Source organism: Sardina pilchardus, chromosome 7 (assembly GCF_963854185.1).
Source record: "Sardina pilchardus chromosome 7, fSarPil1.1, whole genome shotgun sequence".
NCBI lineage: Eukaryota > Metazoa > Chordata > Actinopteri > Clupeiformes > Clupeidae > Sardina > Sardina pilchardus.
Genome location: NC_085000.1, coordinates 3,826,211 through 3,846,035, shown reverse-complemented (window position 1 = coordinate 3,846,035; position 19,825 = coordinate 3,826,211). Strand labels below are relative to the sequence as shown.

The following is a 19,825-nucleotide window of genomic DNA, read 5'->3' as shown; positions in this document are numbered from 1 at the left end:
CGGAGATTGAGCCAGTCTCCTCGTCCTACATCAGTGTCTGTGACCTCACAAATGTGCTTCTGGAAGAATGGTAAAATTGTTTTACCATATAGGCTACACACTCCTAAACCTTGTCGAAAGCCTTCCCCAGAAGAATTGAGGGGGTTATAGCTGCAAAGTGTGTCCAACGTCATATTAAACCCTATGGATTAAGAATGGTATGTCACTTAAATTCATATGCAAATCAAGGCAGGTGACCCAGTGCTTTATAGTGTATTTTCCATATTCCAAATTAAAGAGCTTTCATTTGATACCAAACATATGCTAAGATTGAAAATGACCATATAGTGTATATGTAGTTAAGAAAAAGAGTGGTTGTATACTTTTTGAGAAATGCTCAAGAGGCACCCATCAGATTATGGCACACCTCTGCAAAAAAAAAAAAAAAATCACATGTGCTTCACACTTATTCTCTTGTTACACTAACTTCTATCAGACTGTATTTGAGGGATCCTGTACTGGCTTTATAAAGCTTCATGGCTCGGGAATCACCCTTATCATTACAGACAGGCAAAACCTAAAACAATCCGATAATGATCACTGTTAGACTTTTCTCAGTTTATAACAATATTTCTCCTGACATTTTTGTGTCATGCATAGTTAAAGAGACAATTGGAATATTTAAATAAAAAGCTAACGCTGAACCTTCAATAACTTACATATAGGGCACTACAATAACTTCATTTGCAGCGCCCTCTGGCGTGTGTTACCAACATTTCACCACATTCCGGAAGAGATGGGAGGGGTAGAGAATTCCGAGTAAAAACCGCGAGACTTCACGGGGAGACAGACCTCAGTTTTCAACATGGCAGGCAATAAGTTGGTGCTAGAGGGGAAAATTAGTATTATCAGCTTTATTTGTGGACTCGGTGTCGTTTTTATTCCTTTAATTGCAATAGTAGGATCTGATATAGACTGGGTTTTCGACTATTTAACAGGATTTAATGGAAAAATAGCTACGCTTGTATATATTACAGTAATCAACGGCTTCCTGCTACTCATATACAAGGGACCGCTGTACAAGGTAAGTGTTGGCTAGCTAGCGTGTTAGCTAGATAATTGTGTTGTTAATTTCACTGTAGGAAATCAAGTCTGAGAAATAACGCCAAGTATACTATTAGTACCCAATTACTGGAGCTTGTTTTACTCTGCGTCACGGTCGTGAAACAACAAGAGTTCTTGTCCCGTCCATTCTTTTGCTGCCATAATCCTATTACCTTGGCTAAGTTGACAGGGTAAGTAGATTTAGCTGGGGATCTGTCATCTTCGTTAGAGAGGTGGCCAATGGGTTAGCGAACTTGGATGTCTGAATAGGCTAACAGACTGATGTCTGTGAGGGTGTGGAAGTTGTTTCCGTCATCTTGCATAACATAACATGACCGTTGACTGTTTTCTCAGGTCGCCGTGCGCGCATGCTTTCTCGGATTTACCTTTGGATGTGGGACGATAATCAGTCTTTCAGACACAACATGGACACACTTTGGATGGTAGGATAACCATGGTCGCTCACGCCCCAGACAGCTGCTGCTACTGCTTCAGCTTCACTGCTGTTTTATTATTGGAGTAGCCTTTAAACTGCGGACATCTCGAGTTCTAACTGATAATGACAACTACAGTATTGACACAAAACACACCATGCCATCTCTTTGAAATGCTGCATTTTGTTTACTCTCTTTAGGTACATGTGTTCACTAGCCTTCTTCCACTATTCGGAGTATTTAGTCACTGCGATCATCAACCCACGCAGTCTCTCGCTAGACTCCTTCCTTCTGAATCACAGTGTGGAGTACACTGTGGCGGCTGTGTCATCGTGGGTGGAATTCATAATAGAGAAGCTACTATGTCCAGGTCTTGATGAGTAGCTTTATTTCAACATAACTAGCTTTCTATCATTCTTTGTGCCTTGTAGTCAGTTTTGAAAGCATCAACTGAACCTGAATCTTTCACTGCCCCTATGCAGATATTAAACAGCTGAGCTGGCTCAGTGTCCTGGGGCTTTTGATGGTTCTATGTGGCGAATTCCTGCGCAAGATGGCCATGTTCACAGCAGGCTCCAACTTCAACCACATTGTGCAAAACGAGAAGTCCCAGAGCCACATCCTGGTCACCAGTGGCGTGTATGCGTTCTTCAGGCACCCCTCCTATGTGGGCTGGTTCTACTGGAGTATTGGCACACAGGTTTGAGTTTTCTAGCTATCATCTGTATCGGTACCATTCGAGGAGTTCAGATGCAAAATCCTCTAAATCCGTCTGTCCACTCTTTTAAATGAGCATTTATCAGGCTTCTATGGGTTTCTGCCTACAAATCAATATTTCAGACCAGGAAAATAATGGTATTTTTGGCAGGTGTTGAAGCAAAATGATTTGGTTAATGTGTGTGGAGAGCATTCACTCCCCATCATTATCATTTTTGACGGAGTTGGTGTTTAGAGGCTGTTTCGTCTGAACTCTTCATTTGTACTGTAGATGCTTGGATTAGACAGCTGCATACCAATAAGATGTTAATACCTGTACTGTGTGATGACCTCTCTGAATTAAAGCACCAGCCCAGGGCATGGACTTGCTTCATCCAGTATACGACATCATAGCAGTCTTATGTTACACTGACTTAAACTATTCCATTGTTTTTGCACGAAATGGGTACCCGTCTAGCGCTAAATGGGCGCCCAGTATATTGGAAATTGATTAAAAAGGGAATTACACATTACATACATTACCTACACATTGTACATACTTAACCTACATTATATTACTGTAGGATATGTTTACTCAATTGTTAAAACGATAACATGTTGCTTGCCTGAAGCTGCTATACGTCTAAATCAGTGTTGTTATTCCTCTTCAGGTGATGCTGTGCAACCCTGTGTGCATCCTCGGCTACACGTTAGCCAGCTGGCGCTTCTTCCGGGAGCGTATCGAGGAGGAGGAGATCTCCCTCATCCACTTCTTCGGAGAGGACTACATCGAGTACAAGCGTAAGGTGTCCTCCGGCCTGCCGTTCATCGCAGGCATAAGGATGGGCTCCTAAAGTTGCTTGGCTTGGAAGGGCCGGTACGAGATCCTGGGACGTGCACATTGTAGGACACCACTGACAGGCACCGAGAGAGCGCTGGCTGCCCGGTGATGTTCTGGCTATTTCCTGGGGTCCCCCTCCCCTCCCTCCTCCCCCGGGGACGGGACCTGGGTCACAGCGTGAGGCAACCAGCACGAGAGGCGACTCCCCTCTGGGACACGGGTCTGCTCAGAGCACGGTGGAGGCCTAATTCTCCACCTACACCATCTCCACCACCCCCCCGACATACTCCCCCCCCCCCCCCCCCCGAACCACCCCACCCGCCATACACAACACGACACCTGGACTCGACACCTTCCAATACAAAGTGTCTTAGCCCTCACTAGTGTCATCATCACTCCAACTACTTTACATTTCCCCTCTCTCTCTCTCTTTCTTTCTGTCTTTATCTCTCTCTCTCGCTCTCTCTATCATCTCCCATGTATCCACCATAGCCTCCAAACATCACCTCAAATGTTTCCTCATCATTCACCATTCACTGTTTTATTCATAATTTTCTTTACCTCTATGTTTTAATATTGACTAGGTCATGTAGCTTCTACGATGTGTTTTTACTGAAAAGAAGAGCTTGAAAGTGATGTTCACTTGGTAGTGACTATCATTATTGACGGTTTGGTTGTTTATTGTTTTTTTGTTTTTTAAATAAGCATGAGGCAGGAGTAAATCTGATCAAGTCTTAGGGCCACTTGTGAATTAGCCAGTTTCACTCAGTGAAGTTACACTTTCTGTTCACAGTGATGGCCCCCTAGTTAGTCACTGCACCTCTGAAAATGCATGTTTTCTTTCAGACAGCTCAGATTGTGTTCCCTTTGGGGTGATTTCTCTGGCTGATCTTAAGAAGGGATCCCACTCAGGCTTAAGTTCAAATGGAAGGTTATGTTCTAAGTCACTGTAGTTTTACTAACACGTGTATTTCTCTGACCATTTGAAATTATGGGAATGACAAACTGTTAAGTGTTCTAACCGAATGCGAGAAACAATCTGTCCTCAGTTGTTGTAGCCTGAGTAGGTTGAGTTTTTGATTCTGATGAATATCTGTACTGGAGTTTGGCACACATTCTGAGAAATTGTGATCTTGCTTCTCTTTCATTGGAAGGTTTCTACATGATGCATTGCCTAGTGATTCATTGTAAGGGTGACCACAGACTGAGTGACATTTTAAACTTCTTTAAGTTGGGGCCAGTTGCAGACCCTTGTAGCTTGTCTGCATGAATAACTGGTCTGTGAATAAACCAAAAGATACATTGTGCTTTCCAGAGGTTGATGCTTTATTCAGGGATATTTTTATTGTCTTCATTGTTTTGTTTTGTTTTTGCATATTAGTTTAATCTTCCTTCCCATCATTATCATCTCCCCAGTGGTCGGTCCTCTCGCGTTTTTGAAACCAACCGAAGCACTGATATCAGTAGCAGAGTGGACCTGAGCACGAAGGTTAACGCTCGTCTGGATTGTCATGGGCTGTCTCAGAAAACCTCCACTTGCTTGGGCTGCAAGAGAAGGATCGAGCTTGGCTTGGCTAAGCAAGGCTGCTAGGAAGTTAAACTGACAGTGGAGGCGTTTAGGTTTTCACAGATTCATGGAATCTGATTGGTCTGAACACCCTCACAAATTGAGTGCACTGACTAAACAAAGGTTTAGGTTATTGCGAACATGAGCACATGTTGTAGGTATCTGTGATATTGCTGACAGGATTGCTGATATTTAGACGATGGTTGAATTGCACTATAATATTGACCCAGTGCTATTAGGATTTGTACTGTGGAGGAGGACTATCTACTTCCTAGGTGATTACTGTGCATTTACTCATGTTTTCAAAGTGGAAAAAATAAAACAGCCCCAAACCTGTGAAATAAAGTTAAATGTTTAATCAGTTTGAGATGAATGATGTGATTTTATTACTGTTCATAAACCCAGTGCATGCTTGAGAATCTAATTTCGGATGTCCTTTGATTTGTGAATTGTGTTGGTGCTAAATAGTTATGTCCTTGCGACCCGACAGTTCTGTCGGACTCTTCTGCCTGCCTGTTCTGTAGTAGTCCTTGGTCTTGGGTGCGGTCTCATCTAATAGCAAACGGTCATCCAACACTTTTTCATGACCCTCATCCTCAGTACCGGACGATGAGTCACTGCTGGAAATCCAAAGAAAGAAATAACGCGTTGTTATCAGCAAAGGCAGCGATAATATTACATTTTGTCATTGTGCACAGCAGTGTGTGGTTAGGACTGCAGGAACTTGCCGTGAGTCAGTAGCGCTGCTATCGTCATAGATTTTCACCATAGTCTCTGTGCGATCGTCATAGATTTTCACCATAGTCTCTGTGCGATCATCCATAAACACCACGGGGTCCTTTAGCCTGATAAAAAAAAAAAACTATTTAGGCTCATCAACTTCAAAAGCAGTCATGAATACCTTGACGTAGGTATATGGACACTGATCTTGGTATACTGCATGTATGGACATTGACAGGATTTTAATGTAAAAAGGCCTTTGAATGAAACTATTGTAATAGACTAGTTATGGAGGTTATCAACAAGAGCCTTATAAAGTATGTTTTGTACAAACTTTACTGGCACACCATGAGATAGATACATAGGATAAGAGGAAGAATAGGAACAATGCAAAATGGGCTTTCAACTACCAGTGTAATTAGACAGTGTAGTACCTGGGCTGAAGCCGTTCCTTGACCTTGGCGATGGAGCGGATGTAGGGGCCGATCTGCCTGGCGATGGTGGTCAGGTAGGAGTTCTCCTGCCTCAGCTGGAGCAGGTCATGGAGCTGTGCTGCGGCCACAGCAGCCATACACATTCATCTCTCATTCTGACCTTCAGCTGAATTGAAATTAAGGTTTGTTGGGCTTCTTACCTTCATAGATTTCCTGTTCATTTGCCACCCTCTGAAATGTCTCCTCCCAGACCTAGAAAATGGATGTATATATGGTGAAAGCTATACCACTGTATACTATGTACATGTATGTCCATACCATGAACTGCTGTGGCGATCATGTTAGCCTATGTGAGGCCGGTTCATTCAGAGCTTTGCATCCCCCAGTCCTCACCTCTTCGAACAAGGCTCTCGTCTTTTCTACGGAAGAGTATTCCGTGGAGATCTCCCGGTCGACGTGCACCGACTTCTCGAGAATCTCGTTCATGGTGTCGGCTTTAATGAGAGAGTGGTGCTTGGTGAAATCTCTGTGCACCTCCTGCACCTGGTCTTTGAGCATCTGGATTTCCGTCTGGAGAGTCTGAATACAACAGCACGACACACTGTTTGTGTTTGAGCCAATATGGTGAACAGCTGTTCAAATGATGGAGAATGCAAAGGCTGCAAATGGAAAAAAGTCTTTGTGTTCATCAGAGACAAACACATGCTGGCTGGAATTATCCGAGTGTAATTATGAGTTGTATCAGTATTGTGAGAGCTGTGCTATCATGAATTTACTGACGTCAGTGTTCCAGTGTTAGTATTATAGGTTAAAATATTATGATAATACACACAGTCGTACAGGCTGAAAACAGACTGACTAATTCTCCCAAACTCATCAGGTCAGTAGAACGGAGGTCAAATCTGGGCGGACCGTGCACTCTGCTACCTTGTAGCTGCTCTCGTAGTTGCGGCAGTGGTCAGTGAAGGGCGTCTCGCCTCCCTCAGCCAGCAGGACCTTGGTGCTGATGTAGCGGTGGGCAGTCGGCTTCCGCACCACCGACGAGCTCAGGGACATGTCACTAGCCGCCGGACAGTGGGAGGGTGCGGAGAGGGAGGACTGCAAGCTGAGATGAGGGGGTCAGAAACATTACCGTCGACATTACCAAGAACCAAAACAACACTGGTTAGATTTATAATAGGTACATTTTCAGAGCATCAGTTTATATAAAGCTATTTTGTTATGTCTGAGTGTTTTGAAAACATATTATTATGTGATAATTACATCAACTTCAACCACATCAGGTTCTGTTCAGACAATAATTTAACCATGACCATACCAATAATTTAACCTGACCATAAGGCTTATGTTGTGACCACTACCCTTAAGGGAGCCATGGGAATAGACTGAAAGGACAGCAGGTCCAGAACATGAGGAAGCGACTCACAGTCCACTGGAGCCGCCGAGGCACAATCCCGAGACGCTGCCAGAGAAAGAACGGCGCTGTCCAATCAGCAATAGTGGCTCCAGGCAGCGGGCGAACTCTGACCGGTACTCTGTGTTTATCTGCCCGAAAGCATGAGTCATTTCTCTTAAATAATGCATTTCCAGATCATGAAGTCATCACACCGTGACATTTAAGAGTTGTGATCTCCATTATGCTGTTTGTCCCCCCCCCCCCCTAATACTTTAATATTACACTTGACATACTCCATTGTGACATTTCAGATGAGTTATTTAGGTAAGGCTTATTCTTGGCATTACAGGGAGATAGAGGAAGGATATACAGTATTACGTACGTGCACATATGAGAAATGAGAAATGTCTTACTTTACTGCTCTGAGCTGGCCTTAGTCTGTGAGGCAACTTCACAATCTTCTTCAGCCTCTCCATCAGTTGCTGATGAAGAAAGAGTCACTTGATTAGGAGCTGGAGCAGTTCTCAGATCTGTACTATGAGACATCAACAGGAGAGGAACGGGAGGAATGTTGGCATCAACATTTCGTGAATTTCATAGTGAATGGAGGTCGCTGCACACTTACATAACCCATGTCAAGGAACTCAAATTTATTGGCTGAACTAAGAAAAGCAGAGCATGTCACAAGATGAACCTGCACAAAAAAAAACAGAAACACAAAGAAGCACCATGATGATCTGTCTTCGTAAAATGTGTTCATATACTTTTGTTTACTTACTTATTTTCCCATCAATGTGAGCTACGACATTCACATCATTCAGAAAACAGAAAGTCAAGTCAAATTACAATGAGTGACTGGTAATGTTGTGGTTGTGAGCATGTCACACCATGCGTGTAAATGGACATGTCAATACACCACACGGAGGGTTCAGTTCGTACCTGGAGGGTCGGGAGCAGAGCTGCTAAATGAGACAGCTGCTCTTTGAAAGCTCGGTCCTTCTCCTCATGCTGACTGTAAAACAGGAATGACAATCAGTACCAAAGGAGACCTGCTGTCTTAACCAAAGAAACACCCGCGTAATGAAACGAGAATGACAGTTACTGAAGGAGGCCTGCTGTCTTAACCAAAGACACATCTGCGTTATAAAACGAGAATGACATTCAGTGGTAAAGGAGACCTGCTGTCTCAACCAAAGAAACATCCTCGTAATAAAAAACACACTCCTCTGCTTATTCTGCACCATGGCTAAGAGCCAGAGGCCATTTCTGTTTCTGATGAACCATCACATTGTTTTAACATCATAGTGGATTGAATTAGGGGTCCTCAGGAGTCCATAAATACGTGTAGCTTAATGCACAGCATCTCCTCTGCAGCTGATTATTTATTTCCAGCTGATTGGTATTCCAGTAACACACACTGGGGATGGAGAGCATGCTATCAGATGATCTCACTGTAGCATCTTGAAAAAGTAATATGATATGTCCGTTTGCAGACATTAGATGGCCCGTAATGCTTTTTGTATTGATGCACTGTGCGCAATAATGACCTCCTGCTACAGTACATTAATATATAAGCAAAAGGCTGGAGACCCGTATATTGTAAAAGTCTGAACTCACACAAATATTCTACTTCGATTTGACTAACATTTCATGCAAGGGAACCATATTCTACTCAGGCTGATTTGCAATGCATGTTATAACCCAGCGGCTAGATTCTCTTCTATGCTGAACCTCCTGTTGAGTCTTTGTGCTATGTTGTTTCCCCAGTGATGGACACACGGATAAAAGAGATTATTCCCACCTCTTGGCAGCCTTCAGGAGAATCCTCTTCCTTTCAGCCAGTTTCTCCTTGTAATTAAAATGAAATCAAGCACGTTTCAGGGCCTCTTTTTGAAAACTACACTACACATTTGTGGTATCTCATTATTTTAGAGCTCTAATACAAAGCTAAGCACAGAAAAATGACATGGCGCTGCTAACCCACTAGAGAGAGTATTGGTAAAGGTCATTCAAGCACCTGCCTGTTGCTAAAGAGACGTTTGTAGCATGTCATTAGCACAGAAAAATGACATGGCACTACTAACCCCCTGGCAATGGTAATCAAGAGCAATGGTATAGGTCATTCAAGGTCATCACCTGCATGTTGTTGAAGAGAGTACAGATGGCATTCTCCTCATCGTCCACATTGGCCCTGACCTCTCCAATCATGGCCTTTAGCAGAAAAATGGCTTCCTTGGCTGATGTCTGTAGTTCTTTCACTGCCTGTAGAGTGCACAGTTTCATTATGCATAAGAGAGTATGTCATGTGAAAGTCAGAGGTTTAATGGAACTGCTGAAAGTATGTTATGATATATCATTTATTACAAATATCACATATATTACATCATAACATGTACCTTTATAAGAGAAAAGATTATTAACACTGCATGTAATCACTATGTTTTTAAAAGGCATACACGTCATCATTTGTACATTAATTCTGTTGTAAATTGGAAAGCTACATAATACAGCACATCTTGTAATTATTTTGAATGTGGTCATATGAACAAAATCTTCCTTTGTCTGAAAAATATTCATGTAATCAGATGCCTTGAAAGCAGTGTCATAAAAGGGGAGAAACAAAACAAGTTCCACTCACTAGGACGGCGTGGTCCAGTTTTTCACAGCCTTGCATATATGCTGTCTCAATATCAATGCAGTGTGCTCTGCTCTCCCTACAGACACACACACACACACACACACACACACACAAACCAGAGCAGTGTCTGAAGATCAATACCTCCATCTTTCAGATTAAAATGTGGCGATGTGTCTGAGCTGCAGTGTTTTTACTTACACTTGCATGTCTCTGAAACAGTTGATACACAGCATGGACTTCTTCTCAGTGGAGAACATGATGTAGAGTTCCTCATGGAGGGCTGGAGAGAGGCAGTGCACACACTTAACAAACCATAACACACCGACATCTCATTCAAAAAAGAGAATGTGGAGGTAGCTATGGCACAAAAGGAATAAAACTTTGCCCAGCTAACAACAGACTCTGTGCTTCACCAAGTAAAACCAATCAAAAGAACTCAGGGCCCAGTCCCTGGGTTGAATGATACCTGGGTACTCTCAACTGTAATGTTTGTGAGCATACCACATTTTTTATGGGCCTCTTTGGTGCGCTTGGCCAAGGAGACAATCTCGTGTCGGGAGAACATCTTGGCCTTGTGGGTGCTTTCTTTGCAGTCTCCACACAGGGGCTGGCTACAAGTGTTGCAATAATACATTGCATCCACATCCTGTGCAAGACATAACACACATAAAAGGCGAATTCCTTGCAGAAGGTTACAACAAGAGACTAGATAAGGAGAGACAGAGAGAGAGAGAGAGACAAAAGGTGAATTCATCGCATTCAAAAGAAGAAAGGTTAATACAAGAGACTAAAAGAGATAATGATAGAGGTAGAGAGAGATAGAGAGAGAGAGAGGGAAAGTGATAAAGAGAAAGAAACAGAGAGAGAGGAGGGCAGAGAGAGCGAGAGAGAGAGAGGGAGGAGAGAGTAAGAAAGAGCGGGAGAAAGAGTTTAGTGTCTGATAGAGTACCTGCTTCTTGCACTCCAAGTCACAGTTGGCACACTGCACTGTCTCTTCACTGTCAGTAGAGTTGTCCACGAGGAACTTCAGGAGACGGTCCTCAGGAGGGAGCGCACAGATGCCTTTAACTACTGTCTGATGTCTGCAGCACACACACACATACACACACGTGCACACATACACACACACACACACAGCGCACGCGCGCGCAGCCACACACACACACACTCACATACATGTGCACGCACACACACACACACACACAGACAAAAACAAACACACACACACACACACACACATGTCTGTTAAAACAATGTCAAGCTGGGAACGTCATCCTTTGACAGTATGGAACTGTATTGTTCAAATTATGGGTGTCTTATTTTCTAAAATGTATGTTCATGCATATTAGGGTTGTTGTGTAGGGGAGTGCAATGCATGTTAGAGTTGATGTGTAGGAGGAATGTAAAAATATTATTTTGTTCTCCATTTGCATTTACAGTATTTCCATTTGCAAGGTAGTGCCCCCTTTAGAGCTTATGTTAAAATCTCTCTGTGATATTTCATATCTCACTTCTCAGATCAAATCAATATCAAATCCAATCGATATAGACTAGCTCATTTGTTGCCATCTAAACACCAAATTGCGGCATCTGTGCCAATACCCTCAGCCCTATTGATGTGTTCATTTAGCCTGCTCAGACTTCAAAGGTTCACATTGTCATTCCCATTGTCTCATCCAGCTCTCATAGCAACGATGCCACAAATAGCTGTGCATGGAATTCCTAGATAGGGAAGAACTGAGGCCAAGGTGACCAATGCAAAAATAGCACCATGGCGTTTCTGGCTTGTAGCAGAGCCCAACACTTTCACTACGTGATAAAAACCTCATCGTAAAACACAGCTATCACCAAAGGTGTGATTGTGTATTCACTAACTATGCTTTCTTGTGTCAGCTTGGTCATGTTTACACTTCTGTGATGTACAATTCTTTTGTAGCATAGACAATAATGTCAGAAAAAGACATTTGTTTACATTTGTAACCACCTGCAGCTCTATTTCAAAGCTAGACTCACTTAAGCCAGTTGGATGATGGGGTATGGTATACTGGGGACAGTGTACAATTACAGATGTGATCACGTGGATTGTAATGACCACATAATGGCTGCCCATTAGAGATGAATGCATTGGATGACTATAAATGCAATCGACTCCATCATGGTATGAACTTGCTGTACGATATATGACTTTTAGTGTTTCAGATGCCAAACAGAGCTAAAGGCATCTTTTGTACAAAAAAGACATTCCCTAAAAAACACAAGCTGCACTGCAAACACAGGCAACAAAGCAAGTTAGTGATTAGGCATAACTCACACCCCGCCATGACACCAGCCCACTCAATTCTGATTTGGGTACAACTACTTTGTTCAAAGCTTTCAAGACGTACCTTGTTCAACAAACACAAGACAAGCAGCTATACAGGCAATTTCCTATGCTATAAAATATAGCCATCCATAAACAATAACCTCAAGAGATCAAAACTTCTAGAGCCAGTGTCAGGGTGTTTGAATGTTGATTTGTTGCCACCATGGCTTTAGTTTATACAATCCATTCAGGCTAATGCAAGACCAGGATTTACAGCACAGCTGACTGTCTCTCAGGTAATCCCCACAACACCTGCCATTTCCATTCCCTGGCACTTCTGGGTACGAGAGAGACAAACAGTGCCCTTTGGGTACGCATCGCTCTATGAATAGAGTCCCAATTAGAGTACAACAAACAATCCCTCGACCTGCCATAGCTCTGTGGTGTGACCACTGGTCGGAAGTAAACATATAAGCAACAGAGCTAGGTTTGTTTTACTATGTTATTTAAGTGAAAAATTATTCCATATCTCTGGTGTCAGTGTTTTAGTATAGGCAATACATAACTGTCCTCTGCGATGCATTCTCAGATGCTTACCCACACAGGGGGCATGTTAGCCGACTGTCCACAGCCCTACCTCGCAGGCAGCTAGCACAGAAGGTATGATAACAATCCAGCAGGCATGGGTGCTCATACTGCTCATGGCACAAGTGGCACACCAAGGGGTGGCAGTTGGCACTGTCTAGGTCATAGAGGTTATCCAAAGGGGAGAAGATCCCACCAGACATCTGGAAATACAGAGGAGATTCTTCAGCTCCTCTGTGTGTGTGTGTGTGTGTGTGTGTGTGTGTGTGTGTGTGTGTGTGTGTGTGTGTGTGTGTGTGTGTGTGTCTATGACTGTAGACTTTTCAGGAGTTTTGCAAGAGTATGCCATTAGACTGCTTTATCGGCAATGTGTGTAATGATGAAATGTTTTGCTGTGTTCCCTAATTAACATGCTACGGAAGACCTTATTCTGTAAAAATTTCAGTTCTGATCTAGCAGATCTGACCAAGTAGACCAAAGACAATCCATGCAATCACATGTACTCTGTCAACTCCCTGACTCAAAAGCAACACACACAGCAGAAACAAAACACATAGTAAATAAGATATCCTAATCCAAAACCCAACAGCATGCAAAACCACCACATAACTCCACACAAGCATAAGTTCTTACATTACCCCTATGGTTTTCTCCCTGCCGGATCAACCTACTGATATGAATGACTTGCAAAAAGTGTGGGGGACTTTGAGGACCACTGGATACGTCACGTGTGACAGGGACTGGCCACGGTACAGCAAAGTAAGTGGGTGTGTGTAGTGGTTATGGGACAGTGAATGGCTCCTGATGACAATGGAGAAACCAGATCCCTTTCATCTGTCAACAAGTGACTAAAATATCTGGACCTCCAATCCCCCAATGCTTTTCATAGAGCACGCTTTATTCGAGCAGTGGTGATGTATGCCCCTGACCCATCATATCTCATGAAGCCAGATGCTGTTGTCAAAACAAGTGGTTTCATAACAGTTGCCAGATCCCAGTGAAGTTGTATTCAGTGGGAGAGAAACTTTGTTTCACTTTTTGTCATACAGTAGCCTATTACTTGAATCGATCAAGGGACGTGGTTTGATACTGCCATGAAGAGACTACTTATCTTATTTAGGTTTACATTATTTCCTATCATAGATATATACTGACAATATGATTCCTATGATGAAGTTGTGATACAGTTAATCAATCGATGTTAACGGTGTTTGATTTGGCAGACTATTATTTGACGCATGCGCACAGGTAATTCTTCCTTTCTGCAAATCTCTTCGCAATGGCTCCGGTGGTGCGTACGAATCATGTGGTTCAAATCTTCGATATTGTCGGAGCTAACAAACTTTCAGATGCTGCTAAATAATCAGTGACTGTCTTTAAACTCCGTTAACGCAACCAAGAGTTTAAATCACAATCACCAACCCCAGTTTTCAAATCTAACCGCGTATATCCCAAGGCCTCGTAGCGAACTCATGTAGCTAACTAGCTAGCTAGGTAGCAGCTAGCAGATAACAGCATGCTGTTGGAGAATTCACTATGCAGTTGGTCACTAATTTTACGGTCTAATTAAAGCCTGTCAAATTTAACAGCGGTTACTTCAGAGTTGTAGTTTTACATTTGAACGACGTTGATTTTTTCACACAAAGGCACATGCGTGTTTAGGCTAGTTGGTTAGTCTGTAGTAACATACTGTAGCTAACGTGGTCAAATCAAGTAAGCTGAGTTGTCTAGTGGGTAATGTTTGCGCTCATATTTCTTATCAAGTGATGTTTTGTTTATGAATACAGAAACTCAAAAAGCCAGCCGCCAAAGGAGGCAAGAAGAAGAAGCAGGTCCTGAAGTTCACCCTGGACTGCACCCATCCTGTCGAAGATGGCATCATGGATGCTGCCAACTTTGTACGTGAAAAATACTCGATTTATGGGAAATCTGAGAATGTGGGAAAAACGTCAAACCAAAATCGCCACTATCCTTTCCTGGAATTCACATAGACTGAATAATATTTTTGTTTAGCATTTACTAAATGCATTTCTATTTGCAATGCCTGCTGTTGACTGATGTTGCGTTGAGACATGTCCAACCCTGTAGTCACACTTGTGTTCCTACTACAGGAGCAGTTCCTGCAGGAGCGCATTAAGGTGAACGGGAAAGCCGGAAACCTTGGAGGTGGCGTGGTGAGCATTGAGAGGAGCAAGAGCAAGATCACAGTCTCTTCAGAAGTGCCCTTCTCCAAGAGGTACAGTGGTGGCATACTTTTGCTTTCTTGGTAAAACTGTGTGTGTGTGTGTGTGTGTGTGTGTGTGTGTGTATGAGAGAGAGAATTGTAGAAGGTCCCATCTTCTCACACATCTGCATCAAGCCCTGCATCAGTCATGAGAGTTGCACAAGTCAAATCCATGTGGATGTCCATGCCCGTGAAATGTGTTGCCGAGGTAACATGCCTAGATTGGAGAGGCAGTAGGAGCAAAAGGTGTGCTGTTGCTGATAGTGTACCATTGGTGGTACAATTACCAGTTCCTACCAGAGCAGGATTGTCCCTCTCTACCTTCAAAAACTCTTGAAGACCCAGCTCTTCAGTGAGCATCTATTCTCGTAGCACTACTTACAACTAGTCTTGGTAATTGTAGCACTTACCAACTGACTAGAACTGACTCTTGACTGCATGGAAGTCTCTGAACTCTGCAGTAATCTGTCCTTATCATACTCTGCTTTGATTGTTTCCCTTGTTGGGAGTCGCTTTGGGTTAAAAAGTGTCAGCCAAATGTAATGTAATAAAATGTAATGTCTGTGCGCCACTCACTTCAAGACAGTGGGCAAGTGGCACGGGACGTGTGACGAATAGACGAGTGGCATGAACGACCAACAGCTCTGTTTAGTTGTTGCTCCTACTCTTACTGTTAGATTGGCAGTTCAGTAACTGCAAATTGTTTGGACGTGCTTAGGTTCAGTGGAGTACTGTATGCTGTTTTGTGGGAAAGCTGGTGAATAGAGTGCATTTCCCTGTTGGTCCATAGCATCACTTTGGTAGTGTTTGACATCGTTTGCAGTTATGTCATATCATTCTGTTGTTATTTTGGATATTCTGATCATGGAGATGGCCTGCCTCTATTGTTGCAAGAATAAGTACATGAATACTTGACTGGATATGCAGGTCATAGCTAGTGGAATCTGATGTGAGAATTTGTATAAAATGTGTAAACAGGTGGGAGTCTATCTCAGCATACCTTTACGATAAAAAACCCTGAACATTTGTTCATTACAGTTGAGTTTGTAATGCAATTACCATGGAGAGTTATGCAACTGATTTGTGGTGTCTGATCCCAAGCAAGTGTCACAAGAAGTTGAGAGTTAATGGTATAGTACCCTTTAAGTCTTGCTTGTCTGCCAAAAGTGTCTTGAAAAGTTTGGTGACTCGTTGTTTATGAAGGCTACAGTGTGTTGAAAGTGTGGTTCCTTTTAAGATACACTTGTCTACTGACGCCAAAGCGTCTTTGAAAAGTTTGGTGACTCTTTTCTGAAGCATACGGTTTGTTGCAGTTGCTAATCAAACTGATGCTGACCAGAGATTTGAACACGGACCTGTCTGCTCCTCTCTGCGCTTAGCGGTGCTGGTGTTCAGATCTTACTGGCATGCTGAAGGCCTGTGCGGAGGTTGAGCTTTTCTTAGGTTCTCATTGGATTACTCCAGGGATAACTGTAGCGGAATGAAGCGTTCAGTTCAGTGACCAGTCAGTCCCAGGGGAAATAAAACAGTCTTAATTGATCTCCAACTCCCTAGACTGGGACTTTTCTGATGTGTTCACATTAATGCAAAGCGTTGTACAACCTACAGGGATCAGAAAGTAATGAAACGCCAGAAATGGATTGCTTTGTGTAGTATATTAGTAAATGTCTATCAGGTTAGTGTGGTAGATTTTCATGCAGGCCTTATGTGCCACCAGGCGGGAGTGGAAGGAGGATGCCTCACACACAGCTGCGCAGCCATGTCCCGGCTATGAACCAGGCCTTCTGACCCAGGCCTACTGTAGATCACTAAGTGACAGGCCAAGGGGCTTCACCCACGTCTTTGATACTGTTTTGTACTGATTGGAAGACAAGGATCCTCTATTTTACATAATGGGCAGGATTTGCCAGTAGTAGAAAAAAGAGGTGTATGGGGGGCACTTAAAACCCCTCTCCCAAAGGGAGCTTCGGCAGAACGTGCGCACCTTCTCCCCAAGGCCTGGGTCGTGGAAATCCCCGCTGCAGAGGGCATCCATCATTGGTGACTCCTGCCTGGCGACACTTAGTCTCTGCTTGTTCAGAGTTGTGTCCTGGTGGACTTCGCGAATAAAGGCCACAAGCGGCCACTTCTCATCTCAGATCATTCTCCTCTGGTTTTTGTTCAGAGTGCTAAGTTAAATTTGAAGTTAAGTTAAAGTCAGTGAGTTTTTTCCACGACATTAGTATGCAGCTGAAATTGCATTTGACATGATAAAATGCCTCAGAGATTGGTGTGTGGGGTGTGTGTTTTATGAGAGGTCTTGAAAACCAGTTTGTTCATTGATTTATATTGAAATGTAGAATATTTGTCAAATAGTTGTATTCAAGGGCTATCAAAACAACACACAATTTATCATATTGCAGATCTGATCTGACACTTCATATCATGAGACATTTGACATGATGTTCATGGCCTGTAACATGTTATGGTAAAACAAAAATGATGATTGCCCATATTGAATCAGAAAATGCATTGCCAGCCTGTTTTCGATAACGCTTGACCAACAATTATCTGTCTGGCGGCTGTTTGCAGCTTGATGTTTGTTACTTGGCAGACACGTTTGTCAAAAGCCACTTAGAACAACATAAACGTGTACACTCACATTTATATCAGATGCTGTCTATACACATTACATATGCAGTCGATGTAATCAGTGCAGTGTTGAATGATGTGGTGGCAATTTGATTTACGACTTGCTGCAGTTTGATTGAATTTTTGTGATTATTTTTGTATAACTGAACAAGGTTGAAAATGCTCCTTAGAGAAACATGGCTGTTAACCTGTGCTCATCATTTGTTCTTCATGCTTTCTTTGTTTTGCCCAGACTCTGTAATCACATATCCAACTTGCTCTTGTTTTACTGCAGATACCTGAAATATCTGACGAAGAAGTACTTGAAGAAGAACAACCTCAGGGACTGGCTCCGTGTAGTTGCGAACACTAAGGAAAGCTATGAACTGCGCTACTTCCAGATCAATCAGGATGAGGAGGAGGAGGAAGATGAGGATTAAATGTATGAAGCTTTCCTCTCTTTTTGTACATTCAATAAATCATTGTACTCTTATGATGATATTTCACTTTTGTTTCACTACGACTCTTTCTTTGGGACTTGCCTGAGAGGTTGTTGTTTACTAAAATCGTCAAATCTACAATCCTATGTTAGTGTGTGTGTGGTGGGGGGTTATTTTAAACTGCTCAGCTATTCTGGTGGAAGTATATCAACAGAAACACAGCAGCCTGAACAGCATCACGACTTAAAAAGTAGGCTTTCAAAACAAGATTGATATAGTGGTCTGGCCCTGGAATTTCTGTGGTACAGCTCATTGTTACCGTTATCTCAGTGTAGCATACTGTTGAGATTTACTGATTTGACACCTGCAACCTCAGTAGAGTAAACTTTTAGGCAACTAAGTTCATAAGCATATTAAGCAAACCCAGTAAAGACTGGAATCATCAAGATGCATGTGTGGCTGAGAATGGCTTGGCCACATAGGCCCAGAGTTCCTGGGATTTTTAAAGGACAGCTATGCAAGTTTTGATCTACTAAAGATATCTACCTTAAAGGCATCCCGCAGAGCCTTACTGAAACAGATAGAGGTATGTGAAAGTGTCTTGGTGGTATAAAAATGGTCAGCAATGTTATGCTGTGAAAGGTTTTCTTATGTTTATGTAGTGTGTTATACACTATGCAATGTTGCTCCAGTCTATGTCAACGATGCCCGGTGGAAACAGTATGTCATCCACACAATATACCTTGAAGATGATGCCAAAAATAAGTGGTCTGATATGGCAAATAGTTAGTTTGTGTTGCTTTCAGTATTTCGTAACCACAGACTGTGTTTCACAGCTCAAATAACCACTATATCAACGTGCATCTGTTATCCAAAGGTTAATCTAAAACCAGGAGTTTAGTGCTTCTTTATGTACACCTCTCTGTATGGGACTTCTTACTCCTTCCTTGATCTGAGCCTTCATACTTAGAAGTGCAAGGGAATGTAACCCCTTTAACATTTTTCAACCATGCCTTTCCACTCTTAACATTGTGATGCAGACCTCCTATCCTGACAGTGCTGGCATATGAGATCGTTACATCTGATGATGCTGTGCTCTGTACTCTGAGCAGCACTGCACTTTTGCCATGACTATACCTGCATGTTTCAAAATGGAAAATGATCATAGGAAGCACACTCCCCAATTACAGGAAAATGCACACATCCAAACACACAAGGCAGTGAATATAGCCTTGGCTCAGCCCAGCTTGATAGTACGTGACATTATTACATTTAATTTGGCTGGCGCTTTTTAACCAAAGCGACTTACAACATGGTGAAAGCATTTTTAGGCTTTTAAGAGCAATTTACACATTTTACAACAAACAACCACAATGAGGAGAATTGTCTGTTAGATAAGCAAGACTAGTTGTAAGTAGTGCTGTGAAAGGACGTGTTCTCTGAAGAGCTGGGTTTTCAGACGTTTTGAAGACGGAGAGGGATGTCCCTACTCTAGTAGGAACTGGTAGTGCATTCAACCAACGAGGAATGACTGATGAGAAAAGTTTGTATTGGCCTGAGCGTACTGGTGGAAGAGCTAGACGTTGCTCGGCTGAGGAGCGCAATAGTCATGTGGTAGCATATGCCTGTATGAGGGCATTCAAGTAGGTGGGAGCAGAGCCGGAGAGTACTTTGGCAAGCGTTAGAGACTTGAATTTGATGCAGGCAGCCAACGGTAGCCAGTGTAGCTGGATGAGATAGTAGGTATGTGGGTACAGTGTATTCATAGGTTTCATCAGATCCCTTTCCACAGGTGTATTAATCAAGTGCCATGCAGTTTGCTTTCATAATCTAGGTTCTTGGCACCTGATGAAAC

At 42.7% G+C, this 19,825-nt stretch overlaps 3 protein-coding genes across 4 annotated transcripts; 2 read left to right on the top strand and 1 right to left on the bottom strand.

Moving 5' to 3' along the window:
- The first annotated feature begins 841 nt into the window (after positions 1-841).
- On the top strand, positions 842-4,983 carry icmt (isoprenylcysteine carboxyl methyltransferase). The gene is made up of 5 exons (XM_062540359.1): positions 842-1,063; positions 1,438-1,526; positions 1,718-1,887; positions 2,000-2,217; positions 2,885-4,983. The coding sequence occupies exons 1-5, from the start codon at positions 845-847 to the stop codon at positions 3,065-3,067; spliced, it is 879 nt and encodes a 292-aa protein (XP_062396343.1). The 5' UTR covers positions 842-844; the 3' UTR covers positions 3,068-4,983.
- Positions 4,963-13,383, bottom strand: rnf207b (ring finger protein 207b). 2 transcript variants are annotated; one of them, XM_062540357.1, is made up of 18 exons: positions 13,335-13,383; positions 12,709-12,899; positions 10,759-10,891; positions 10,311-10,455; positions 10,008-10,089; positions 9,810-9,885; positions 9,308-9,433; positions 8,973-9,019; positions 8,111-8,183; positions 7,797-7,865; positions 7,585-7,653; positions 7,202-7,320; positions 6,703-6,880; positions 6,169-6,354; positions 5,976-6,027; positions 5,776-5,893; positions 5,350-5,466; positions 4,963-5,241 (listed from the first exon to the last, which is right to left on the bottom strand). In XM_062540357.1, exons 2-18 carry the CDS (start codon positions 12,897-12,899, stop codon positions 5,082-5,084), a joined length of 1,941 nt encoding a protein of 646 aa, XP_062396341.1. In that variant the 5' UTR covers positions 13,335-13,383; the 3' UTR covers positions 4,963-5,081. The 2 variants fall into 2 exon arrangements, with proteins under 2 accessions (XP_062396341.1, XP_062396342.1); XM_062540358.1 differs by having other exon boundaries at positions 13,330-13,341.
- A 571-nt stretch (positions 13,384-13,954) lies between these two features.
- On the top strand, positions 13,955-18,036 carry LOC134087108 (large ribosomal subunit protein eL22). Its single transcript, XM_062540355.1, has 4 exons — positions 13,955-13,987; positions 14,484-14,594; positions 14,808-14,932; positions 17,826-18,036. The coding sequence occupies exons 1-4, from the start codon at positions 13,976-13,978 to the stop codon at positions 17,968-17,970; spliced, it is 393 nt and encodes a 130-aa protein (XP_062396339.1). The 5' UTR covers positions 13,955-13,975; the 3' UTR covers positions 17,971-18,036.
- Positions 18,037-19,825: the final 1,789 nt, after the last annotated feature.